We start from the raw sequence: 23,115 nt of genomic DNA, 5'->3' as shown, positions 1-23,115 counted from the left end.
AACCTTTTCTGCCTTTTTGATCACATGTTGTGTTCGTGTATTTTGAACTATTCCAATGTTGACCCTTCACCTTTTGAGTTCGATGTCGTTGTCGGTGACGACCCCAGCACTAACTGTAATCGGCTGGGCCACAGTTATCAATAGGCTATCAGAAAATGTCATTTCTGCTGTTAGTAAACAGTTGTCTTAAGTTTTGCAACATATCACTGTCGCCAGTTTCACTGTGTGACTGCAACAATTTTAGCAACTTTCAGTTTTTATACAATGAAAGCCTGTCCACAGTATAATCATTAAAACATAAATACAGTGTTTATACATCTGAACTCATCATAAAAGGTTGTACAGATAAAAATCAGGAACTATAAAGGAACAAAGTAAGATAAATGTCTCTCTCTAGTATGACTTAAACACCCCGTTAGCTGCTTCTGATATTTCTACTCCTGGACTCAAAAACAAAATTGCTACATGACCTTTCCTTCAACTAAGATGTGTGTTGTTTATAGGAAATCATGCTGTAATCCAGAAAGAAAAAAGATTTTCCCTGTGCCAAATAAACAGCATTAGAGCACCCAACCTAGGAGCGACAGACTAGAATGGATATGAACGGCCAATAAAGTGATGGCTGTTTTGGCTTGGTATCCGTGCAGAGCCAATAATAAGACATTCTAAAAGCCACAATAAAGCATTAGGCTGATTAGCCTGACTTTAATACCAAACACAAAGCTCACGTTGTAGGCTGAAATACAGTAAATACACTTCACAGCAAGGGCCATAGATTTCCCTCTGAATATTCGGGGGACTAATTGAATTACTCTTAATGGAATGAGTGTTTTGTGGGAGAGTTAGAGAAACAGAAAAGACTGGTCCAATTTTACTAAATGCACTATCTGATGGTACATTAACTTTTCTAATAATGTTGCATAAGCTGTGCATCAGTGAACATTTGGGATGTTGTATTGGTTTTCTAAGGACTACCACCTGATCCAGGAATGCACCTGAAATCCAATTTGCAAATTTTTCCTCTTTTTGCTAATTTAGTGATCTTCAGTTAAAGGCGATAGTTCAACAGCTTTAGGTTTTTCTTGACATTTAATTTTGGATGATTGATATCCCTCATATTACTCTGCTAACATAACTCGCTTTAGTCCAGCTGAGGTTAATGTAAAGTAATGTAAACTTAACGTATAGTCATGTGAAAAATTAAGCAAGCTCCTACTACTTTCATAACAATTAAATCAGTAATTAGCAGCCAGATGCTGCTAATTACTCGCGCAAGTGTGCAAGTATGAGCACCTGTATGAAAGCAGATGTTTTGGCAGTTTGCTGATCGAGTGCGTTCAGGTGTTTGTTAATGCCAAGAAAGAAAGACAGCCATAATCTCAATGAAGACACTGCTAGAAAGGAAAGGTTGCCAGGAGAAAGCCTGTTCTCTCTACAAAGGACATGGCAGTGCGGTTTAGGTTTTCAAAGTTGCGTCTGAACAAATCACAGAACTTCTGTGTTTTTCGGACCGATGAAACCAACTGGGTCACATCAGCAAATCTACTACAGAATGTGTGAAAAAGAAAGGAATCAAAGTGTTGCAACGGCCCGCTCAAAGCCAAGATCTCAGTCTGATGACTGAGTCTTAAATACTGTGGTAGGACCTTAAGAGAGCTGTGCATAAACCCATGCACGCAAACCTCAATGAAGTGAAGAAATACTGCAAAGGAGAGTGGGTCCAAATTCCTGCACAACAATGTGAGAGACTGATAGAGTCATACAGGAAGCCATTACTTCAAGTTATTACTGTTAAAAGTGCTTCTACAAGCTACTGATTAATGGAATGAACGGGATATACCACATCTGGGCTTGTAATACACATCTGCCACTGACATTTTACTCAGTGTGCCCTAACAGGTTGCTATAAAAATAACAGTTCTGTTGTTACTAACGTGTTACTAATGTAATTACATGATTAAAAAAATCTCCTTTTTATTAATTAACACAATTACTTGCTTTGCAGGTTTTACCTATCCTCACATCTGTCAGAAATTCAAAAAACCCTTTTTTTTTTAATAGAAAAAAGATTTAATATCTGATATCTTAATACCACATTATTGCTCTCAAAACTGCCTTAAAAGTAAGTGTGTGTATGTGAGGGGAGGTCTCGTTATTGCCCATGAAATCAAGCTTTCATGTCAGTAGAAGCTCATTTGGGATCTTGTTAATTTGTAAAAACTGAGCAGTTTCATTAATGGAACATTTCTCAATCTTCCAAAATAAATTACCTTTAAATTTAGAAAATGAGAAAAGGATTCTAGATACTCAGAAAAACGTTTTAGCAATCACCAAGTCACCAGCGACCTCAAAGTATTCTTCTGCTGAAAGCTTTTTTAGATGCTTCTAAGCAGGAGAACAGTCTATAAACAGGAGGTGTAAATAAACTGAACCCAAAGCACACCCCCATATAAGTCTGCTATGAACCTGAATTATAGCTCCAAAAATCACACAACAGAGCTACAGAGCATCAACTTGTTCTGTATGTAAATTCTCCAAAAGATGAAATTGGAGCAGATGTAATGACCACAGCACATCTGCAATGTTCAACTCGGACAGTAGCTTAAATATGTTAATATGCTATATAATCCTGGCAGCTTCGACATTTTAAACTCAGTTTTTAATGCAGAATATCTCCAAAAAGCAGTCAATGAATTGTGATATTTATTTTAAGATTATATTATAACAACCAGTGCAGCAACTGCATGTATATAGTGGTTCTATAAACGAAAGGCAAAAATCCGCAAATGACCACTTCTAAGGTTCATTAATCATGTTTCTAATCTGCACACATACTTCAAGTTCTTTTAATGGAGCCCATAACTTCTTAAAAAGCACATAAAAGCAGAACTTACTATATTTGCACTTTTTTTTTGCCATAGCAGGGTTGTTCACAAATGAGAACTTCATCAGCAACTGAACAACAATATATTTTTAGCAGTTATTTCACATTATGAATCACTTGAGTTTCCTATTATGACATTATTGCCTTCATTAACAAATGAAAGTAAAAGCATTTAGTGAAGAAATGACCTGTGATTTTCCATGCAAATAAAAAAAAAGAAATGATCTTGTTCTGCTGTAGCATACATCCACGTCTTACCATAGACCCAAAGGTACCTGCTGTAATAAACAAATAAATGTTAATAACTGCAACCTAATCAGCTTAATCCACCGTATTAACATTTGTAAAAGTGAGACTAATTATTTTTGCTACTATTAAATTTTTGTTGCTCGAATGAATTTTATCGATAAACTTTTAATCCAGACAGCTCATTCTTTCTTTTGTGTCACCTGCCTCACTCTGTCCTCCTTTCTTTTATTTGTGTCTCCTTCTGTCTTCCACTCTGCTCTATCTCAGTGCCACACTGTGTATTAATATTTCAGGGGCTTATGTATGCTTGAATAGGTGTGTGCACACCCTGAAACTGACAGGAGACCTTAGGGGAGTCTAGTGTATGTGTGCACACTCGTGCATATAAGAAAGAGTGGACTTTTAACATGTTTCCACAGACCTCAGATGATGCCAGCACAAACTGGAGTCTCTGCAGAGATGCAGGAAAACCTTGACTAGAAGCAATTATGCCCCCCCCCCCCCTTTGTGCTCTGTGTGAATAAAAATAACATGTAATGAAATTAACTGAATTTCTTTTAAAATTAAAAAACAAATGAGTCAGAACATGCAGGATATGAGATGCTAAAACTTCCCAAGACTTCCTCTCATTACAGAGCACTGAGACAAAACAGAGCGGAAACTGAAACGAGCTGCGAGAGACGATTTCACACTGGGAGCCAACCGAACCAGGCTCGTCTCATTATGAAGGCTCTGAGGCTGCTGTATCTAATTGTCCTAACTTTAAAATCAGATGAGGAGCCCACATTTCATCTTGCATTACTCGCATAAGTTTGATCGCTTCACTCAAAGACAACAGCAGAAAGCAGAAAGCTGTGGTCTTCTTCCATTTGCCTTACCAGATGAACCAAAACATGCATATTGTTTCATATCAGGGTCTTTTAGTTACAAGTCTGCATGCTTGATGCTCTTTTTAGGAAATATTGTGTGTTTTGTTACTGTTTCGATTTGTGCAACATATTAAAACCAATCAGTCATACATAAACCTTGAAATCAAACAATGTAAAAAAAATATGTGTTCCATTTGGACTTTGCTATGCCATGCACTACCTGTGTGTACAACCTTTCCACAATGCAATAATGCCTAAAGTGCAGTGTTGCCTTTTCTCATGCATGATAGTAACAAGTGACAAGTTGACCGTTAGACACAACAGACCCTTTGATCTGAGGTATTTTATAGCTATAGAAGAATTATAAAAAAAGAAAGTCTAATAACATATAACAACTTTTATAACATAACACTTTTTTTTTTTAACTTACGGGTCTTTAGCTGGTATCTGTGAATTTATAGTCAGTATATTCCTTTGTAGTCAAATGTGCATATGATTAAGAACATCATGCTTCATGCTTGAAGTTCCAGTTAAACTCCCCCACTGTCTCTTGTGTGTTTTCACATGTACCCATTTCTGAATCAAGCAAAAAAGTCAAGGTTTTAGGCAGCTGAGATAAAACTGGGTCAAGACTTAAGCCATTCAGTGTTAAGTAAGTCAAGGCATGTTTTACTCATATCTCAAAGGAGAAGAGTCACAAATCAATTGAGAGTCAAGCTGTGAGTTTGTCAATATCAGCTTAAGCTAATTCAGCAGTCAGATTAGTTTAAAGTCTTTACAAGTCTACATCACGTCTTGAATTGAGATATGATGTTGAGGAGTTCAGACAGAGACAAGTGAGGCAATGATAGCTATCTGGAGTTAAGATCAAACAAAATCTTGATTGAAACTGCTAATCAAGATACTTGGGAGTGTTATTTATTAAATGGCTAATAAATAAAACAGCCACAGGTAAAGTGATGTTTTGAGACAATTAAAGTCAAGTCTCAAACATTTAAGTCAAGTTCAAGCCAACTTTCAATTCAGCTATGACAAATAAGAGTCAAACCAGACGTTAAGAGAGTTTAGGTCAAGTTACAAACAAATTTCTATCACATAACGTCTTGTGACTTCATTCAGTACTGTGCTGCTAAGTACAAGGTTTTATTGAATCTGGGCAGGTTTCAGTCCTGCTTCCAGTTAATTGTCATAGTTCCTGTAGAATGGCCTGCCATTTATACAAAACATAAAACCCTTTATTACATGCACTTTGTGTGTCTCATATTCATACCTATTCATGTTTAATTTATCACCAATTAAGCAAACATCGAATTTTAGATTGTGGAAGTAAGCTGGAGTACCCAAAAAATCTCTCGCAGTCACAGGAAGAACATGGAGACTGCATGTAGAAAGGCCCCAGCTGACCTAAGATTACAACCAAGCTTCGAGTAGCACCTGTATAAATCAAGATATACCGATTTCAGTTCTTACAAACAAGAACATTCAGGTCAAATGTAAAAACACTGAGCGAGTCCATTTTGGGTTCTGAGTTAATCAAAACAGATCCATCCTTGTTCTCATGGGGAATTCTACATTCAGATTCTTGGAAAGTGAAATCGCGGGTCTTAAAAGTGGAACACTTGCAGCTGAGCACTGCATTTAAATGATCTCCCATCAATTCTGTTAATCTCAAAAATCATCAGCAAGTTTGTCAAACTGGCTCAAGTCTAAGGCTGTGTAATCGAATTAATCTGTTAACTATTGGACAAGTCTGGCGATTACAAGCCCACAGTTAAAGAAGTGTATGAATAAAATAAATACAAGCTATATTTTGTGAATCTTGGTCAATTAACAAAGGACCATTGATTGAAATATGAATACTACAAATGTCTGGCAAAGATGAGATGAGCTGAGACCTCTGCCACCTTCTGTTTGGCATGTAGAGATGGGATGAAATTCCTTTGACCTGGATAGGAAATCAGTTTATGTCAGTGAATTGGTTGACCTTCATAGTGGCGAGGTTTCCTTTTGGTCATTACAGATCAGGGATGGATTTGGGGAATTCTCCCATTGATCTTCATTCTATTCAATCCAGATTTGAGCAGGTTCCTATTTTAAAGCCTAATCCGTAGTAATGCATTCAGACTGCGTATCTGCACACTCACAAACACACACACACTCACAAACACACACGCAGACACATGACTTTTCAACCATGCACTTAGCAGCTTGAAATAATTGTAAGAGGGGATAAATGTTGAGACTGAAAAGCTTTAATTATGGAGCCAGCCCTGGCTCTCTCTTTAGGGAAACATTTTTAATTAATATTCTATCTCTTCCTCTCTCCCTGCCTTTCTCTTCCGAGTGCGTCACTTCTCCACAAGGGATAATTCAGATTTATGTTGCTGACCTGTCGCGGTTTTCCAGGTAAGTATCCATTGGGAAATAACGAGAATAAGTGTGTTCTTCGAGGTACATTTGTCTGAGTCTAAATTTATACAAGAAATAATTGATAATTAATAATCGATGTAATTGAAATAAACGTGTCTGGAAACAATAGCAGAGGATGGCTGGGGACAGATTACTGATATAATGGCCTCATTTTGTACAGAGCAAAAAAAAAAACAACTCATAAATCACGGGCTTGACAGTTTCACCCAAAGTAAATGGAATTGAAATGATAATATAAACCAGTCACTGTAATATGTTGCCAGAAAAATGAGACCAACCTGATTGCCAGACTAAAATGCCAAAACTAATTATGCAAAATCATGAATAATGTTAACTCGGAATTAAAAATTTCCACCTCCTCCACATCTATGAATGTTATGAAAATGCTAGGCTATGGTAGGTGTTAGCGGTAATGTCGCCTACCTTTAACATCTCTATACGTTTAAACATAAGTATGCCTGTTACCTCTAAGTTAACAGAATTTAGATTTAGTAATTAGTCTGAAGTGTGATGGCATGCTTTGTAAATATATTATTGAATTAAGTTTACTGACGCTGAGAAATTACATTAATTCCACTTTTGATTCTAAAATAATTTGAATAAACTGTTTAATCAGCTGTTGCTTTTACATTTTTTTATGCAAAGAGTTGGTGTTTTTACCAGTATTTTCACAAACATAGTATGAGAAAACTCCTGCAAACCAATTATTTGCAATAATTTCTTATTTATCAGCTTTACTAAAAATAAAAATATTAAAAACATATTATTTAACCTGTAACAACTTGCAATGCAGAACAAAAACGATAGTAGTTTGCTTAAAAGTCAATGTTTGAAACAATCAAAAGGACTTTAACCTCCTAAGACCCGAACTCTTTCATGGCATGCATTTTTAATTTCTCTTTGCTATTTGGGCTGATTGGGACCTGATGAATGTAAAAACAAAGAATTACCAGATTTTTTATTTGTTTTATTTTTACTTGATATTTGTTTCTGAGAAAAATGAGATCCACATATGAGGACATTCGTTTTAATTTTTGATAGGACAGTGGCAGAATAACGTCCTCATAAGTGGATATCAGGCATTTGTAGAGCAAAATTTAGTATTTTGGTCTAGACAACCCAAAATGTGATGTCCACATATGTGGACGCCAGGTCCTAGGAGGTTAAAATAAACACAGTATTTAGCAGCTGAATGTCTTACACTGTGTGCTATTTATATAGTCTTTTGCACATTTCTATTGCACTGTCTTGTGTCTGTATCGTTCTGTTCTGTCTGGTGTTGCGCTGTCTTTGTTTTGTTTTGTTGCACTTTTTGCACATTACACTTTCGTTGATAGTCTGTTATATGTAGCACCATGGTCTTGGAGTAAGGTTGTCTCATTTCACTGTGTACTGCACGACTGCACTTGGTAGAACGACAATAAAGCCACTTGACTTGGCAAGGAAGAGCTGACTGGAAGGTTTCACATGTTCAGACATATAGAAGACAGAAGAACTGATGTGCTTATCTTGCAGCCAGTGACATGATGAAAAATAAAGACCATCCAGCTACAAGCAAAGTAGCTCTAGGAAATACAACACTTATATATGAAAAATAGGGAAACCCGAGCTCTGGATATTTATGGTAGATGGTGTTACTGCACTGCCCACAATGTTTTGACTGACAGAAAATGTGAAGAAAATAAAGTGTAGAAGCCCAAGAATAACAAGAATGTAGTATCAAGCCTCACAAAATGCAAAAAGCAGAGATGCTAAGAATCACCTGTTTAAGAAAGACTTCAGACTTAGCATCCTGCTTTTTGTTTGATATGAAAGAAACACGATAATGTGTATGGAGAAACGCAGTGTGAACATCAGGTAGATCAAATGATGTGCGCCTAATGAGATGCGTCCCAGCTGGCGGCGAAATGAGCTGCAGTGTTGAGTAGTAATGAATGAGAATGGCCAAAGGTTCGTGGAGGGGAAGCGAAGGTTGCCAACAAGATTCTGCCTTGGAAAGCTGCCAAGATGTCTGGAGGTAGGAGAAGCGCGAGGATTAAACAGCAGGCACCTCAAAGCCTGCAGCAGCCTGAGAGACAGACAGGATGGGCAACAGCAAAATGTGATTTGGTTACCCAAACTGATTGTAATAACAAGTCCTAATTAGTATGTATTCTGATATAGCTGATGATAGGAGAGGTTTTAACTGGCAACATATTCTTTATCTTAATATCTACATTTTACAGTTGGAGAGGAAAGGAGCAGCCAGAATGGATTTGTGAATGTCAGGTTACAAGTTGGACCCAAACAACAATAAACGCTAAAAGAAAACATCTGACTGATGGCGCTAACAAATATTACCAGGTGTAAAAAGTGACTCTTACACGTGGTAAAAACTGCAGGGAAACATCTGTGAAACAGAAATGAATGAGCCTTTAAAAATAGACAGCAGCAGCAGTCCACAAGGAAGTGAGTGGACAGCCAAAGAAAGATCAAGGCGGGCATTCACATGTGACACACCCACTAATTATGACCATGAAATCCAGAAAAAGGAATAGGTGGACTTTGATTTGAGGTTATTCAACCCAGTGTTAGAGAAAAATGTTGATCCACTGCACAAATATGATCGAGTTTCCCAACAGAGGCTCTGAAACTGTGACGGTCAGTTTGTTTTTGTCCTGTTGTTTTACTGATTAAGTTTCTTTCTCATTGCAAACAGGAAAAAAAAAAGTAAGGAAGAATAAGTTTTTTGTTATATTTTAATAATTTTTTCATGCTTTTCATTTCATTTCATTCTTTGGTTGCAGTAGTTTAAATAGCCTATGTTTTGGTTTATTTTATAATTCAGTGAAAATGGTTTCCATCCATTACTCATACATCTGGGGACATATGCTTTCTAGATGCAAAAAATACTGCATGCATCTATGGTCATGAATTTCAAAAATCCTACGTGACCTTGTGAAAGTTAGAGCATTAACAACATTTTCAGACACTTGACCTTTGACCTTGAGATCAAGATAACTAAGATTCAAACTCATCTGAGACTTTTAGTAGATGCACCAATTTGAAACTCCTACGTTGCTTCGTTCTCAAGTTCTCACATTTACAAACTTGGATGTTCCCAACCCCGAGCAAAAAATGAGCAAGAATATTTCTCATAGACGCAGCTGTCCAAAGTTAAAGCCTGAATTCACTGGGTAAAAAAAACAATAAAAAGAGTTCTCAGGTAAGGAATGTTTCCTGGCGTCTTGGGCCAATTATGAATTCACCAGGTACTCAGCAAATGTCTTTACTTTTATTCTTTTTTATTCAATATAGAAAGAGGTTACTACAAATTGTGATTGCTGTTTAAAAGTCGCATTTTGCTATCGGAGGGTGAAGCAGGGGGTGTATCACAACAATATCCATAAAACTAATCAATAATAATTAAAAAAACAAACAAAAACAATCCAAGGTAATTTCCCTCCATCGATGGGCTGCTTTTAGTGCAGCTGATATTTTTAGATTGTCTATTTTTTGGTACTTCAGACACGGCACAGTTTCTTAAGTGAATCCATGGGATTTACTTAAAGGGAACATTGTTGTTTATTATTGTTTGTTTTTTGTCAGCTGGGAGTGTTAGCAGCTTGCTGCCAGCTGGCTAACAGCCAGCTTGTCATGAGACCTGGAGTGACCTCCTGCGCACTGAGGTGGTGAAACAGGAATGTGAAGGCAGCTTGTAAGCTGCAGCGACAGTCAGCAGGCAGCAGGACTAACAGGATGCGACTGTCAGTAGGCAAGCTGTGACAGCATGTGTCTTTATTAGATCTTGCAGATGTAAGGGCATAGGTGGACATAAACAAATACATCCATGTAGCATCGGGCCACATAAAGCAGACCCGGGAACTGGATCAGATCCAGACTCCTGATAGTTACAGTATGAGGCTGATTAATGAATTCACATACTCACAACACACATCATCACAAACATGCACACAAAAAATGGCACATATGCACCTGACTGTTGTACTGCCTTTTCTCTCCCAACATTCTGTGTGTTTGGTTATGATGCAGAATAAAAAAAGCCAAAACAAAGGAAGAAGGACATCAGCAGCTACTATAGCAACCCGATCGCTCGTCATGTGCTCGCATTAGTACATTAGTAACCATGTCATAAACCCATACAACTTCCTGCTCTTGCATGTATGCATTAAGAGAACACATAGTCATGTAATGTCTTATTAGCTGCTGCCTAATGGACTCTCCAACTTTGCACTTATGGAGTAGAGGAAAGGAGTCGACAGAATCATGGGCGCTCTGTTGGGAGGTGAAACAACTCCCCATAAATAATGTGCAATGCAATAAAGTGCACTAGAGAAACAAATATTAGCAAAGGCAATGTCCCACTGCAATACAGCCCATTCAGCGCAGTGCTGAGCTGTTTCCCGAGCCACCGAGCAGACACCCCAACAGGCAGCTGAGCAAACCAATCAACTGCACTTGTTCTGATCATAAACACACCAAAATGTTGTAACAGCTGTGCCAGATATGAAGGCATTTTGCAGGGTTCCATTTGCAGCAGTGTGTTTTGTTTCCAGCTTTTTTATAAATGACTTGAGTAAAGATATTAAAGCAAAACTACGCCTTTATGCTGATGATGAAGTCATTCTCACACATACATCCTCTATAGTAATGGCAGGGAAAGAACTTTGAATCCTAAATGCTCTGCTGAGTTTAAACCACAGGGCAAGCTACAGAGCTGAAAAATGAATCTTTGCAGAAGTGGCAAAAATCCCATCTGAGGCTGGCTCCAAAAGACCTTCAAGTGAGTACCAAACATGTCCAGATTTACAGCATTAGGAAGCTTGTTTGCAGCCTGGGAAAGATACAAGTTTGGCCTCTCTTGCATAGTTTCCCCCCTCATAAAAACTCTGAGTGGGGTGATTTTTTTTTAAACTGAGTTGAAGATGTGGCTGTTTGATTGACAGGTGTGCCATCACAGGAGTTGATCTCAGTGGAACTTTCTGGTAAAATAAAGTAATGGAATAAATTTCTTTTTGATGTGAGTTTTTTTTAAAAATTTTTTATCACAAGTCATCCTCAAAAACTTGTCCTTGTGTTTTGACATATAGATATTTCACAGTGGAAAATTAAAACAGCCATTTTCTATATTTTATACATTCAAATGCGGGTTAATTGGAAATACATTATGCATGTTAACTGAAAATGAGCATACTAATTGCAGTCCTAACGGAATATAAAATTGTAGAGTGTATTGTTGTTCTTTCTCACATTTTGGCAATAAGTAATCTCAGCAGATGAGGCTTACAGGCTTTGCTGATAGCAAATCCATTATCAGGTCAAAACTAATGATATCAGCCAATAAAACCAACCAAACAAAAAAAATAGAAGAACAAAGGTTGTATGTTTCCTTTGCTTGCTAGGATGCGGGTTTTAGCATTTGGCCAATTTTCTATTTAGAATTTTTTATATTATCCATATCTGTTTGTTACATTTTATAATTGTTTGCAATCAATACATTTTTGCTTTTTATGTTCTTGATTTCCTACTGACTCAACTGTTTTTGATTTCATATTAAACGCCCCTTAAAACCTATGTAAAACTATGCAAAACTATGTAAAACTATGTAAAACTATGCAAAATCAGGATCTGGAAAGACTCAGTAATTGCAAAAGAATTCATACAATTATACAAGTGCAGCCCACAGTGATTGGTAGTTGTATTAAATTACCAACACATGAAAAATGTGATTTGGCAGTGTTTAAAAAAATTGAATTACATTTGTAAACAATGCTTTCTCTCGTTAATTACCAAAGCCATATCATTATGCTTATCGTTATCATATCTTCACTGAAAAACAAACATTATGATAATTCTTCAACAAACATTAATAAAAAAGAAAACAAAATCTCGAAAGCATGTGACGCCTTTTTGTCGACACTACAGTGATCGATGAGGAAAGGCTGAGTGATCACTAATTACTGCGGTGCATTCACTCATCACCGTGACAGATGTTTGATGTGTGAATGAGTGTGGGTGTAAGCAAATGCATTTAGTAAGTACTTTAATTTGTGTTTTCTACCTCAGTGCAGCATTGTTGCAAATTTGTAGAAAACGTGTGTGAGTTGCATCACACATGGGTTATGCAAAGTTTGTTACACCTGGAAGAATAACAGAAACATTTCAAAAATGTTCCCCATACAATCGCTACGATGCCACAATACTGAGATCTATAATTAATGTACATAACTGACAGGTCATTTTAGATCTGATTCTCTGGCCTTCTTTCACACTCTCTTTCACAAATGTATAATAAGTTAATTTAGTTTAAATAGACATAATGGGCAGATTCAATTACTGCCATGCCAAAGTCCCAGAGCAGCATCAGTGATGACAGGATTACAGCTGAAGTAGCGCCAAGCAGTTGTCAGAGCAGAGACACGTCTCTGCTGCGAGAAATATTAGGTCTGCAAGTGAATTTCAGTTCAGATGCAAAAAAAATGCTATGTGGGTGGGAAAATGATTCCAGGAAAAGAGGTGGAGAGATTCTAAGACTCCCAATCAGAGAAAAAAAGGATTGCTGAGGCACCGTTCAGGATAAAAATATGTATCAAGTTTATTCTTGGAGGAGTTCAGCAAGTAAAATAGACCCTGATGAAGACTTGGAGTTGATTTACTTTGGCCTATTTTGCTTGCCGAATTGCTCCAAGAATAAACATGTTACATGATTTTATCCTCAGCAATCCTCTTTTTTTTAAATATTGAGCTTGTGTTTGCTATACTGATGGTGGATAAGCCAGTTCTGATTAACTCCCAATAATACCTTATTAGAATCAAAGACTAATTTGTAAGATAGTGACAACAAAATGGTCAGCTGGTGGGTTCTGCTTTTATCCTGATGCATTTAGCCAACTAAAAGAACTCTTAAATGCTGCTGATAATAACACCTAAAACCAAATGCTCTGCCTCCTGGAAGGAGTCTAAATGTCCTCAAAGGGAAGTGAAAAGCATTTCAAGAAAGGTCAAATACATGAAATATTAGAGGATCTCTTGAAGAGTAAACCGTCCTCTCAGAAACCAAACCAGTGGTCACGACTCTGAAGCTGAAAATCTGCTACTTCACACAGCTCAGCAGACCAACTAAAGAGAAACCTGTGCCTCATAACAGTAACAACAAAGCAGAAAAAGAGAGAGATAATGAAGTCAAACCTTGGCAAACAGCGCCCCCTTGGCCGCCAGTGCATCTTCCCCTCTGCCATTGGGGTAGCACTCGTATCGTGCATCCAGGATTGGGTAGCGGCTTGCCAGCATGAGCCCACTGTTCAGGAATTTGAACCTGGAGCAGCAGCCTTTCCAGCCATACCGCCCAACATCGCTCAGGATGTAGGGAAAATAGCGATGCAGCTGGCGCCGTAGTCTAGTGGTCGATCCATGGTCAAATACCTCCTGTAGAGCCAGGAAATCCAAGTTGGCAGGGAAAAAGGCAGAGATCTCATGGTCGAATGTTTCATCTCCGTGGCGGCGTTTTCGACCTGGGCGCTTGAATATTGATGTGCGTGGGACATGAGAGAGAGTATTGTTGGAGGATATCCCTATCCCGCCGTCACTTCCATGGTAACGAGCAAGGGACTCACGAGAAGCAGTCATGCTGCCTGTGTCTGCCCCTCCGTGCTCTCCAGGCCGGTGGTTCCCTGTCTCCGCCTCCTCTTCCTGGGGGTCCGGCTCTGGAGCACTGATGCTAATTTGAACCCCTGAGGTGTGAAGCGGACAGTCTGTTGCGGGTTTTGGCTGGGTCCCATCCCCATGCATGGGACAGTCATGATGACCAGGAGCACTCTGAGCTACTGTGGAATGCACGGGGCAGTCTGGAGCCTCCCCTGAGGTGTGAATGGGACAGTCTGAGCTGCTTTTAGTCCCCCCTTGGTGGAGAGGGCATTCTGCTGTAGTATCTGCCCCATCAGGGTGCACAGGGCATTCAGCAGAGCCCTGGTCATTCACAGAGGGGTGAACGGGGCAGTCAGTGGCACCTGAGGGGTGAATCGGGCACTCGGTGGCAGGTTCAGTTTCGGTGTCGGCTGGGCCATTGGTTGTGTGTGTTTGGTCTGGACGTTGGCCCAACGATGAGGTACGACGGAAACCTGTGGCAAGGCTGCTGAAGGACGTCGCACTGATAAACATAACAGAAACAATATGAACATAGAGGCATTTACTGCAGATACGCGCAGAAGGAAGTTTGGATTGATCTCTTCATACCTGATAGAAGTGTTGGTAGGTGAGTCAATGTAGATTTTAATCTGAGGTCGGCTGGCACCATTGCGGATCCTCTTCCCTACCTCCCGTGCTCTCCGGTGGGTGTCTGACAGGTTGTTAAACCTTGCTAGGGAGTCAGGCAGAAGGCAAACATTGGCACTGCAGAAACAGAAGCTTCTGCCCTGTGGCCTCCATTCCCCAATTCCAGCACCTGCTTGACCTTGTTCAGCCTGGTGTTTGTCTGGCCTAGACAAGACAGAAAGAGAAAAAAACACCTTTAAATGCAAATATAATACCAGAAGAAAAATAGGGGATTAGGAGCAAAAGCATTTTTTTAAAAGAAGCAAGGTAATTCTTCCCAGATTTCTTTTTTCAAAAGATATACTTAGAGAACCATTTTATTCTACCTTCATCTTGAGCCTACACTCATTGAGAGTAATATCATACTGGTCATCTAACTCTGAGCAATATTAAAGAAATCCAGATACTTCAAACACAGGATCCTATAGCCATAAGGAGGCTAATCAAATGCAAATACTTTTTTAAGCAGAATCTCTCAAAGCAATTAGCTGCTGAGCAGTTTTGAGGTTTCTGCTTATTAACCTTATTATCTCAGTAATGTAGTCTAAAGAAATAGATTACATTTCTGCCACTTTGTCTTTTTTGACTTAAAGAGATGTGTCTACATAGACATATGCAGTTAGGACCATTTGTATTTGGGTATTAAAACAGTTTTTAAAATTTTGTATCTGTGCACAAGCACAGTGAATTTAATAAATAAATAATAAAATAAATAATTTCAGAACCTGAACCATTTACTTTAGTTTTTTCTTCAGTAACTGTAAAGCTTCTCTGTTGAGTTCTGATCAGTTGGCTGACTTGTCATTCAAGAATATCCAATTTATTTGCCTTGAGAAACTCTTGGGTTTGTTTTGCATAACACATTGGGTCAATATCCATTCGGACTGTGAGGCAACATCTGATGAGTTTTGCAGCAGATAGCTGAACCTGCGCAAAACCTATGGTTCTCACTATGTATGCCACTTAAACACCGCCTTAAGTTTTTTTTTTATTTATTTTTTTTTTATAAACCTGTCCCGTTTGGTTCTTTTGCCATCAGAATTATTGTCTAAAGGCGAAGAAAGATGCCCAACGGATTTACTTTACCAAATGGACCATCCCAGCCTTGCCGTAATGGTCCATTTGATTTACCTTTTATTGTTCATTTTATTTTATTTTTTTTTTTACTTGCTAGATACGGGACAGGGGAAAAGAAAAGGGAGAAAGAAAGAGGGGGGAAAAAACAAAACAAACAAAAAAAAAAAAACAGCGGAGAAGAGGGACGGGGATAAAGGGCAAAAAACAAAAACCAACAAAATAAGCAGACAAAAAATACATATATCGATCACCTGGATCACCTGTTGAGAAAGAAAAAAGAAAACAAGCAGAAGAAAACGAGAGTAATAGAATAAACAACATCACAATGATATATGGGAATATAACACTACATACTTAATATTAAACATTATTGTGCAGCACGTAAGATCGACAGCGCACAGTGTGCTTTGAGGTAGGAGCCAAAAAGGGTGTAATTTGTGTGTGTGATCACCTGTGTGTACACCTGTGAGCATGAGCGCGCTTGTATTTAAAAGGTTCCTTAATGTAATGATCTGCTAGAGGGTGTGGGGGGCCACAGTCCCATCCTCCAGGGCATGAAGCAGGTATGGAGGAGATCAAAACTCCAGACATCCAGAGGCCCCCAGAACACAAGAGACCAAGGAAGACCAACAGAGGGGCAGCCGCGCCACTGTCCCAGAAAGAGCTGAGGAGAGTCCCAGATGAGGGGTCACTCAGCAGCCGCGGAGCAGAAGCCAGGGGGGGTTGCAGTGACGTGCCCGTGAGCTCCGCCGGCAGCCAGCTGTGCCTGAGTGACCGAGCCCCAGGCCGAGAGGCCGAGGGCACCCCACCCCCGAAGTGGCCCGAGCGAGCCCCAGGTTCCAGGCCCCGATAAGCAGTCACCAAGGAGTGAGCCGGTGTGTACCCGGACGCCCACCCCCGGACACAAAGAACCACCAACGCATCGATGTCTGAGGGCGTCTGCCACCGGCAGGGGAAGTGGTGGGGGGAGATAGGCCTCCAAACCTTGGAGGGCCTGAGATGTCCCCAGAGAGGTGGCGTCTGATACCCAACCTGACATATAGACACAGACATACAGGCACACTCAAATACAAACATCCATTCCCACCCTCATGCTCTCATAGGCAATTACTCCACACTCAACCAACGTGGAGACAGACATAAAGAGACGCTGTACACACAATCACACTCCCCAAGCGTACTCTAAGAACCGGGTCTAGGTACCCTTGCCCCTGGAGGGGGAAACTGCACCCAGACCCAGGTGGTGTTACCCTTTTCCCTGCAGTGGGGAGAAGCAGACTGCCCCGACTCCGCAGCAGCAGGGAGGCCCCACACCCCAGACCCCAGTCGGACGGCCAACTCCTCCTCCTAGCCCCCCCGCTCCAGCAGGCCGCAGAGACCGGGGGTGTGAGAAGACTCCAAACCTCCCTCTACCCGCTCATATGTAGTGTTGATGTATATGTGTTCTAAGGTGCAATTAAAACCCAGGAGGGCATGGAGCTACCTGCCAGAGAGCAGCAGGTAAGCGCATAGCCCCTCCTGATAGCCCTCAATGTCTACGTGTATTTAAAATTGAGAGGTGGGCAACGACGCCAGGGGTGAGGTGTACACCCTGATGGTAATTTGGAGTCCGTGTTGTGAGCCCACCCCCAAGATCCTATATGTATGTGTTATGAGAGTGTGAGTAATGTGAATGTCTAAGTTGTGAGATAAAATTGAGGCAGAGGCAGCCAGAAGGGGACAGAGGGGGGGGATGCCTCCTCTGCACCCTGGTGACACACCCCTACCCCAAGGCCCTGCATGTGTGGGTGATTGTGGTGGAGCGGGAAGAGGGAGGCAGCTGGAGATGGGGAGGGAAGAAAGGGAGGGGCAAGTGACCCCTCCCTGGGGCCAGCTCCCCCGCTGACCCCAGTAGGCACCCCCATGTTCTGCAACCCGCCAGGGAAAGGGGGCCCAGGCCCATCCGGACCAGGGCCCAGTGCAGCAGCGCCGCCCGGCCCCACAGAGCCCGGGACAGCCCACCCGACCCCACTACAGAGAAAACTGCACCCACCCCATCATCCACTCATCTTCCAGACTACACAAGACAATAGACGCCCAGGCTGAGATCTTCCTCCACCTCTCCTATATCTCCCCCTCCTGCAGAGAGAATTCCTGAGGAGAGGAAAGCTCCTGCAAGATGTGACAACCTCCCCCACCAGTTGAAGAGTCCCCCAGGTGGCTCGATGCACTGGCGGCGCCCTGCGCCAGGACTGGGCCCCCATATACCCACCCGCCCACAACCCCAGCAACACACCAACCAGGACCCGAGCCCCCGAGGCCCGGCCAGGGCCCCAGCCCAGAGACGGAGCGCCCCCAGAACCTCACGCCCGTCCCGGACCCACCCAGGGGCAGCCAGGCTACCAGGTCAGTAACCCACGTCCGTCAGCACAGACCCTCCCCTAGCCCCGCTGCACGCAGCCACGAGGAAACCGTCACCTAAGAGCCAACAGAGCCCTTAATTGGCCATGACCGCTACCCCGGGTTGAGCCCCCCAAGGAAGATGCTCCTGGGGAACCCCCCGACGCCCTAAGCCTGTCCCTACCCCCACACCAATCACAACAGTAAAGGTGGGACCAAACTATGACCCCCCACCCCCACTAGGTGATGGAGCTGATCAAAGGAGCCCAGAGCAATTGATCTGATGTGGTGGCAGAGGCTGTATCAAGACTAATGTAATCTAATAGATAATTTCTATACTGGTTAGAATTAAGATTATTTTTATTTTTCCAGTTCATGAGGACTGTTTTCTTGGCTATGCATAGGGCAGTGAAAACCATGTGGGCTATATTCTTTTCCGTAGTGACATTATCTAAGCTGCCCAACAAACATACTAAAGGAGAAGTTGGAATGTTACATTTCAGACACTTCGATAAGTCTTCACATATCTCACGCCAAAACTTCTGAACTGGTGGACAGAACCAAAGAGCGTGGATATAATTGTCCAGTGAATTGGTTTGGCAGTGTGAGCAGTTGTTGGTAGACGTAAAGCCCATCTTGAACATCCGATGACCTGTATAGTGCACTCTATGTAGTATTTTGTATTGAATTAATTGAAGACTGGGATTTCTAATTAGATGAAAGGTTTTTAAGCAAATCTGAGACCAGAAGTTTTGGTCTAAGTTAACTGATAAATCCGCTTCCCATTTTGCAATAAACCGCCTGAAGTTTTGAAATCATACACTATCTGAAGAACTTCTCCACTTGTGCTTGAGCCGTAGTAGTTGACTCCATGATACTAAGTTTTATTCTAACACGATCAACATTTTAAAAGTGATCTATTTAACCCAGACCAGGTAGTTTTGGTGCCTAAAGCACAGCTGGTGTCATTAGTTTGTGGGAGCATATCAGTGAAGACCTGAACACAGATGCTAAAAGCAAACTAACTGAGCTGCAAACAAAACTTTTATTAGGTTGATGCGATGTCCAGAAATGTAAAGATCCACAAGAAAAGAAACAGCAGGAAAGGAGCAGACAAGAACAGAGAAGCAAAAGAGACACTAAGAGAAAGACTGAGTGGAAACATTGGACTGTTTATTCACAGTAAGGGTAACTGGGAGGGTGGAAACCAAAGGGTAATGAGACACAGCTGAAGGAAGTCTAGACAATGGAACAAAGCGAGACAGTGTACCACACAGAGACAATTAACTGCCAAATTAAAGCAATGAAACTGAAACAAGGACAGAAATGAACCTTAACCCTAATCTTGAATGTTCATGTAAGACAAAAGTGCCACAGTGCACATAAGCTCCATAAACACAATCAGTAACTTAAACTGACAAGAACTGAAGGCTCATAATCAACAATGTTAGCTACGAGTAAAACTAAAAACTAAGAAAACCTAAAACAACCAAACAGACCAGAAACAGATAAAAAAATTTCGATTCACATCTTCTTCTTAAACGGTCCTTTGTTGTCAATTTTTCAGCAGGTGTTTGTGGGGGTGTGATGAGTAGAATTATACTCATGTGCTTTTAAAAATCTTTTCTATTTGGAATTTATTTTTCCCCAATTCTCCAAAGGTCTCACCAACATCAGAGTGTGAAAGTTTTAGATCTATGAGCAGATGTTAACTTAAACTTAACATCTGCCCTTCCTGGGGGGAAAAACTCATCAAATAATAGGAAATTAAGACAAAAAGTTTAGTTACTGTACATATTTCCTCACATTGTGCCAAACTGTTTATTTGTTAATTGGTAGAATAAACGTATAGCATTCTTGATCATATCTAACTCTGTTAAGGTAGAAAAATAGTGCATCCAAGTTGGATTTAAGTAGATTCTTTTTTGTTGTTGTATCTTGAAACCCTTTGCTGGTGAGATGGGGTTATAATACTACTACTACACTACCAGTCCAAAGTTTGGACACATCAAACCATCCAAACTTATATTGGTGCTGTATACTTTGATGCAATGAAATGTTGAATTGTAGAGCCTGGTCTTTGATGAGTGTTATGAAAATACTGTTGAGACAAACTTCTTTTCATGCAGAAATCTTTCAGGAGTTGTCAGTAGCATGAAATACAAATACATTTATTATGTGAGATGTTTTTGCAGCATATCAAGAATAACAAAGCTATAAAGTAAATTCAGTAAGTTCTTAGGATGTCGTGTTATCCAATTTTCTTTTTACCATCTTTCAGATAAGAACACAGTGAATTCTGTACTATCACCAAGCAGCTAGGCTGTCCTTGAGACTCTGTGGAGAAAAATAAACTGTATCAAACAGTTATGTCAGTGTACCCCACAAGGTGCAACCAGGCCTTACAACTTTTAGCCCTTCTCATAATAATAGTGCGATTTTAATTATAGAGGGTTTAGGAATAAAAACAGACATGCACACATCATAGCAGACTGTCTGTTTTTTGTTTTTCTTTATCTGTTTTACTCTCAAATGATTATTATGTGATGTACACATGCTATGTATTACATTTTCTATTTTCACTCTACCATTTCTACTCTACCCCCTCTTTATGCTTATGGCCCTGAACTCTACTGCCGTCGGTGCTTTTTACCTTTTTAAAGATATTATCCATGAATATACAATAAACTGTTACTAGGTGACTGTTGAAACAATACTTAAAATACTAGAAACTCACATTTTACATTTGCCATCTCTAAACTGCTAAATTATAGGAAGATCGTGCTGCTGTCCCACAGCAAACAGAGCTAAATACTGTATTTCCCATTATGTGGTTATGGCGGGTTGCCACTTGGGTGGGTGTTTGGATAACAAAACACCCACTGAGAGCCGATGGAGTCTTGCAGCTGGAAAGCAGACCCATGAGCAAACTATTTACACAAGATAATGACTTCATTTTCTCCTTCTTGAAATATCCAACCCCTGTGAACAACTGGCTTTTTAGATAAAAAATGAAGCATGACTCTACAACTGCTCGGCCCATTTTTCACTTTACATTGATCCAGGGTCTCATTTTCATTCACAGTTTAGTTGAAAGCCAGTCTAAAATGTGTAAACCAGTATAAAGTGCGTTCATCCAGTCATCTTTAAACTGAACCACTGCAAGGACAAAGAAATGCCTACATGGTTGGCTGTAGGTCTGCCCTCCTCACCTGTAGAAACCTTAAGCAGGAAAAGAGGTTATTCAGATTGTGTTACCTTAAAACAGTTAGGTCACTCTACATAATACTGTCTAAAGATGGTCTAAAGTAAAAGACACTACATCCTTACAAAATCAGATATTATGTACAGTGCTGTGAAAAAGCATTTTTGCAGTTTTGTCACACTTACATGTTTCAGATTAAACAAATAAAATATAAAACAGAAGTAAATACAAAAGGCAGTTTTTAAATGGTGATTTGATTTGTTAATGGAAAAAAAACAACCCAGCCTACCTGGACCTATGTGAAAAAGTAATTCCACCTAAATCTAATAACTGGTTATGCCACCCTTGGCAGCAAGAACTAGTATTAAGCATTTGTAATAAGTTCAAATAAGTCTTTCATATCTCTGTGGACCTGTTTTAAGGTCATGCCAAAGCATCTCAATTTGGCCAGGCCATTATGAAACTTTCACTCTTGGAGTAATTTTGCTAGGCCGGCCACTCCTTCACTACTATTCCAATTATTTTTTTACATAGGGCTAGGTAAGGTTGGATAGCATTTTTTTCCTTTAATAAATGAAATCATCTAAAAACTGTACTATGTACTTGTTTGGGTAACTTTGTCTATTAGGATTTGATTAATGATCTAAAACATTTAAATGTTTAAATCAAGTTTGGTAAAAATACTTTTTCAGAGCCCTGTAAATTCACAGAAACAGCAGTAGTAATAAATAATATAGCCAGGTTGGCACTAACCTGCAGTAGGTGTACAGGTAGGGCTGGCGGATTGCCTGCAGGGGAGCCCAGATGATGAAGCCCAGCAGAGCAAAGGGCAAGGAGGCGAGGAGGAGGAGCAGGTAAAGGGGTGCGGAGATCAGCACACATAACGTGAGGAAGGAGCAGGGGTCCTGGGAGCGCTGTCGCTTCTCCAGCGAGGTGGCCACACAGGACGCCAGGAGCCGGTCCAGGAACCAGTAGCAGGGAAACACCAGGCTCCACGACAAGCCATCCAAGAAGTGCAGACAGGCACTGGAATACGGGGTGATGTGGAGGACCATCTCTTTCCTTCTTTCTCTCTCTTTCTGTCTGTCACTTTCTCCTCACCTTGCACGTCCACGCCCACATACACTATAATCAGTCACAAAATCTCTTCCACTAATTACATAAGCAGAAATAAATGAAAAAAGATCAGACTCAAATGTAGACCCTCCCCCATTCCTTGGAGAAAGGAACACTACATGGTTTGGATGATTTCTATCTTCACAGGAAAGCTTATCTCAGTCTCGCTGCCCCTCCCTCAGTAATTACACCCTCCACAGGAGGGGTCAAGGAGCGCAGTCTCGAGGTAGGCAGTTGTCATGATGAAAGCTATTCCCTTGATGGCGGATCTATGATTGCGAGGACTCAAACCACCTCTGGAGGGGGTATCCACTCAACATCAGCATTTCCTCCAAACCTGAAGAAAGAAGCACATCGATAGAGGAAAGGCGGGAGAGAAGGAAAAAGAAGCAGGGGATCAGTAATTGACTTTATTCCACTGGGAGTGAAACTCATACATGTCAGAATGACTGTAATTGCATAATAACTGCACATCCCCACAGAGGCTTGTAAGCCTGCAGGCAAAATTATTTACTGTAGTTTGTCTCGTCTTACAAGAAGAAAGAATAGAGATAGTCAATTTGATGTGCAGAAGGAGCAATCGGCTGATGTGGGTT

General features: G+C 40.5%; 1 protein-coding gene across 6 annotated transcripts in view; it reads right to left on the bottom strand.

The window, feature by feature from the left end:
* smpd3 (sphingomyelin phosphodiesterase 3) overlaps window positions 1–23,115 on the bottom strand; it is a 120,524-nt gene that overhangs the window by 27,723 nt on the left and 69,686 nt on the right. For all 6 annotated transcript variants that reach the window (XM_063477623.1, XM_063477624.1, XM_063477621.1 and 3 more), the window contains 3 exons: window positions 22,157–22,856; window positions 14,665–14,907; window positions 13,621–14,578 (listed from right to left, as the gene is read on the bottom strand). In XM_063477623.1, coding sequence (XP_063333693.1) covers window positions 13,621–14,578; window positions 14,665–14,907; window positions 22,157–22,458 — 1,503 coding nt within the window. In that variant the 5' untranslated portion in view covers window positions 22,459–22,856. The remainder of the gene's footprint in view (window positions 1–13,620; window positions 14,579–14,664; window positions 14,908–22,156; window positions 22,857–23,115) is intronic.

This window comes from Pelmatolapia mariae, linkage group LG7, assembly GCF_036321145.2.
Source record: "Pelmatolapia mariae isolate MD_Pm_ZW linkage group LG7, Pm_UMD_F_2, whole genome shotgun sequence".
In the NCBI taxonomy this organism is placed as follows: domain Eukaryota; kingdom Metazoa; phylum Chordata; class Actinopteri; order Cichliformes; family Cichlidae; genus Pelmatolapia; species Pelmatolapia mariae.
This window is presented reverse-complemented; position numbering and strand designations above follow the sequence as displayed.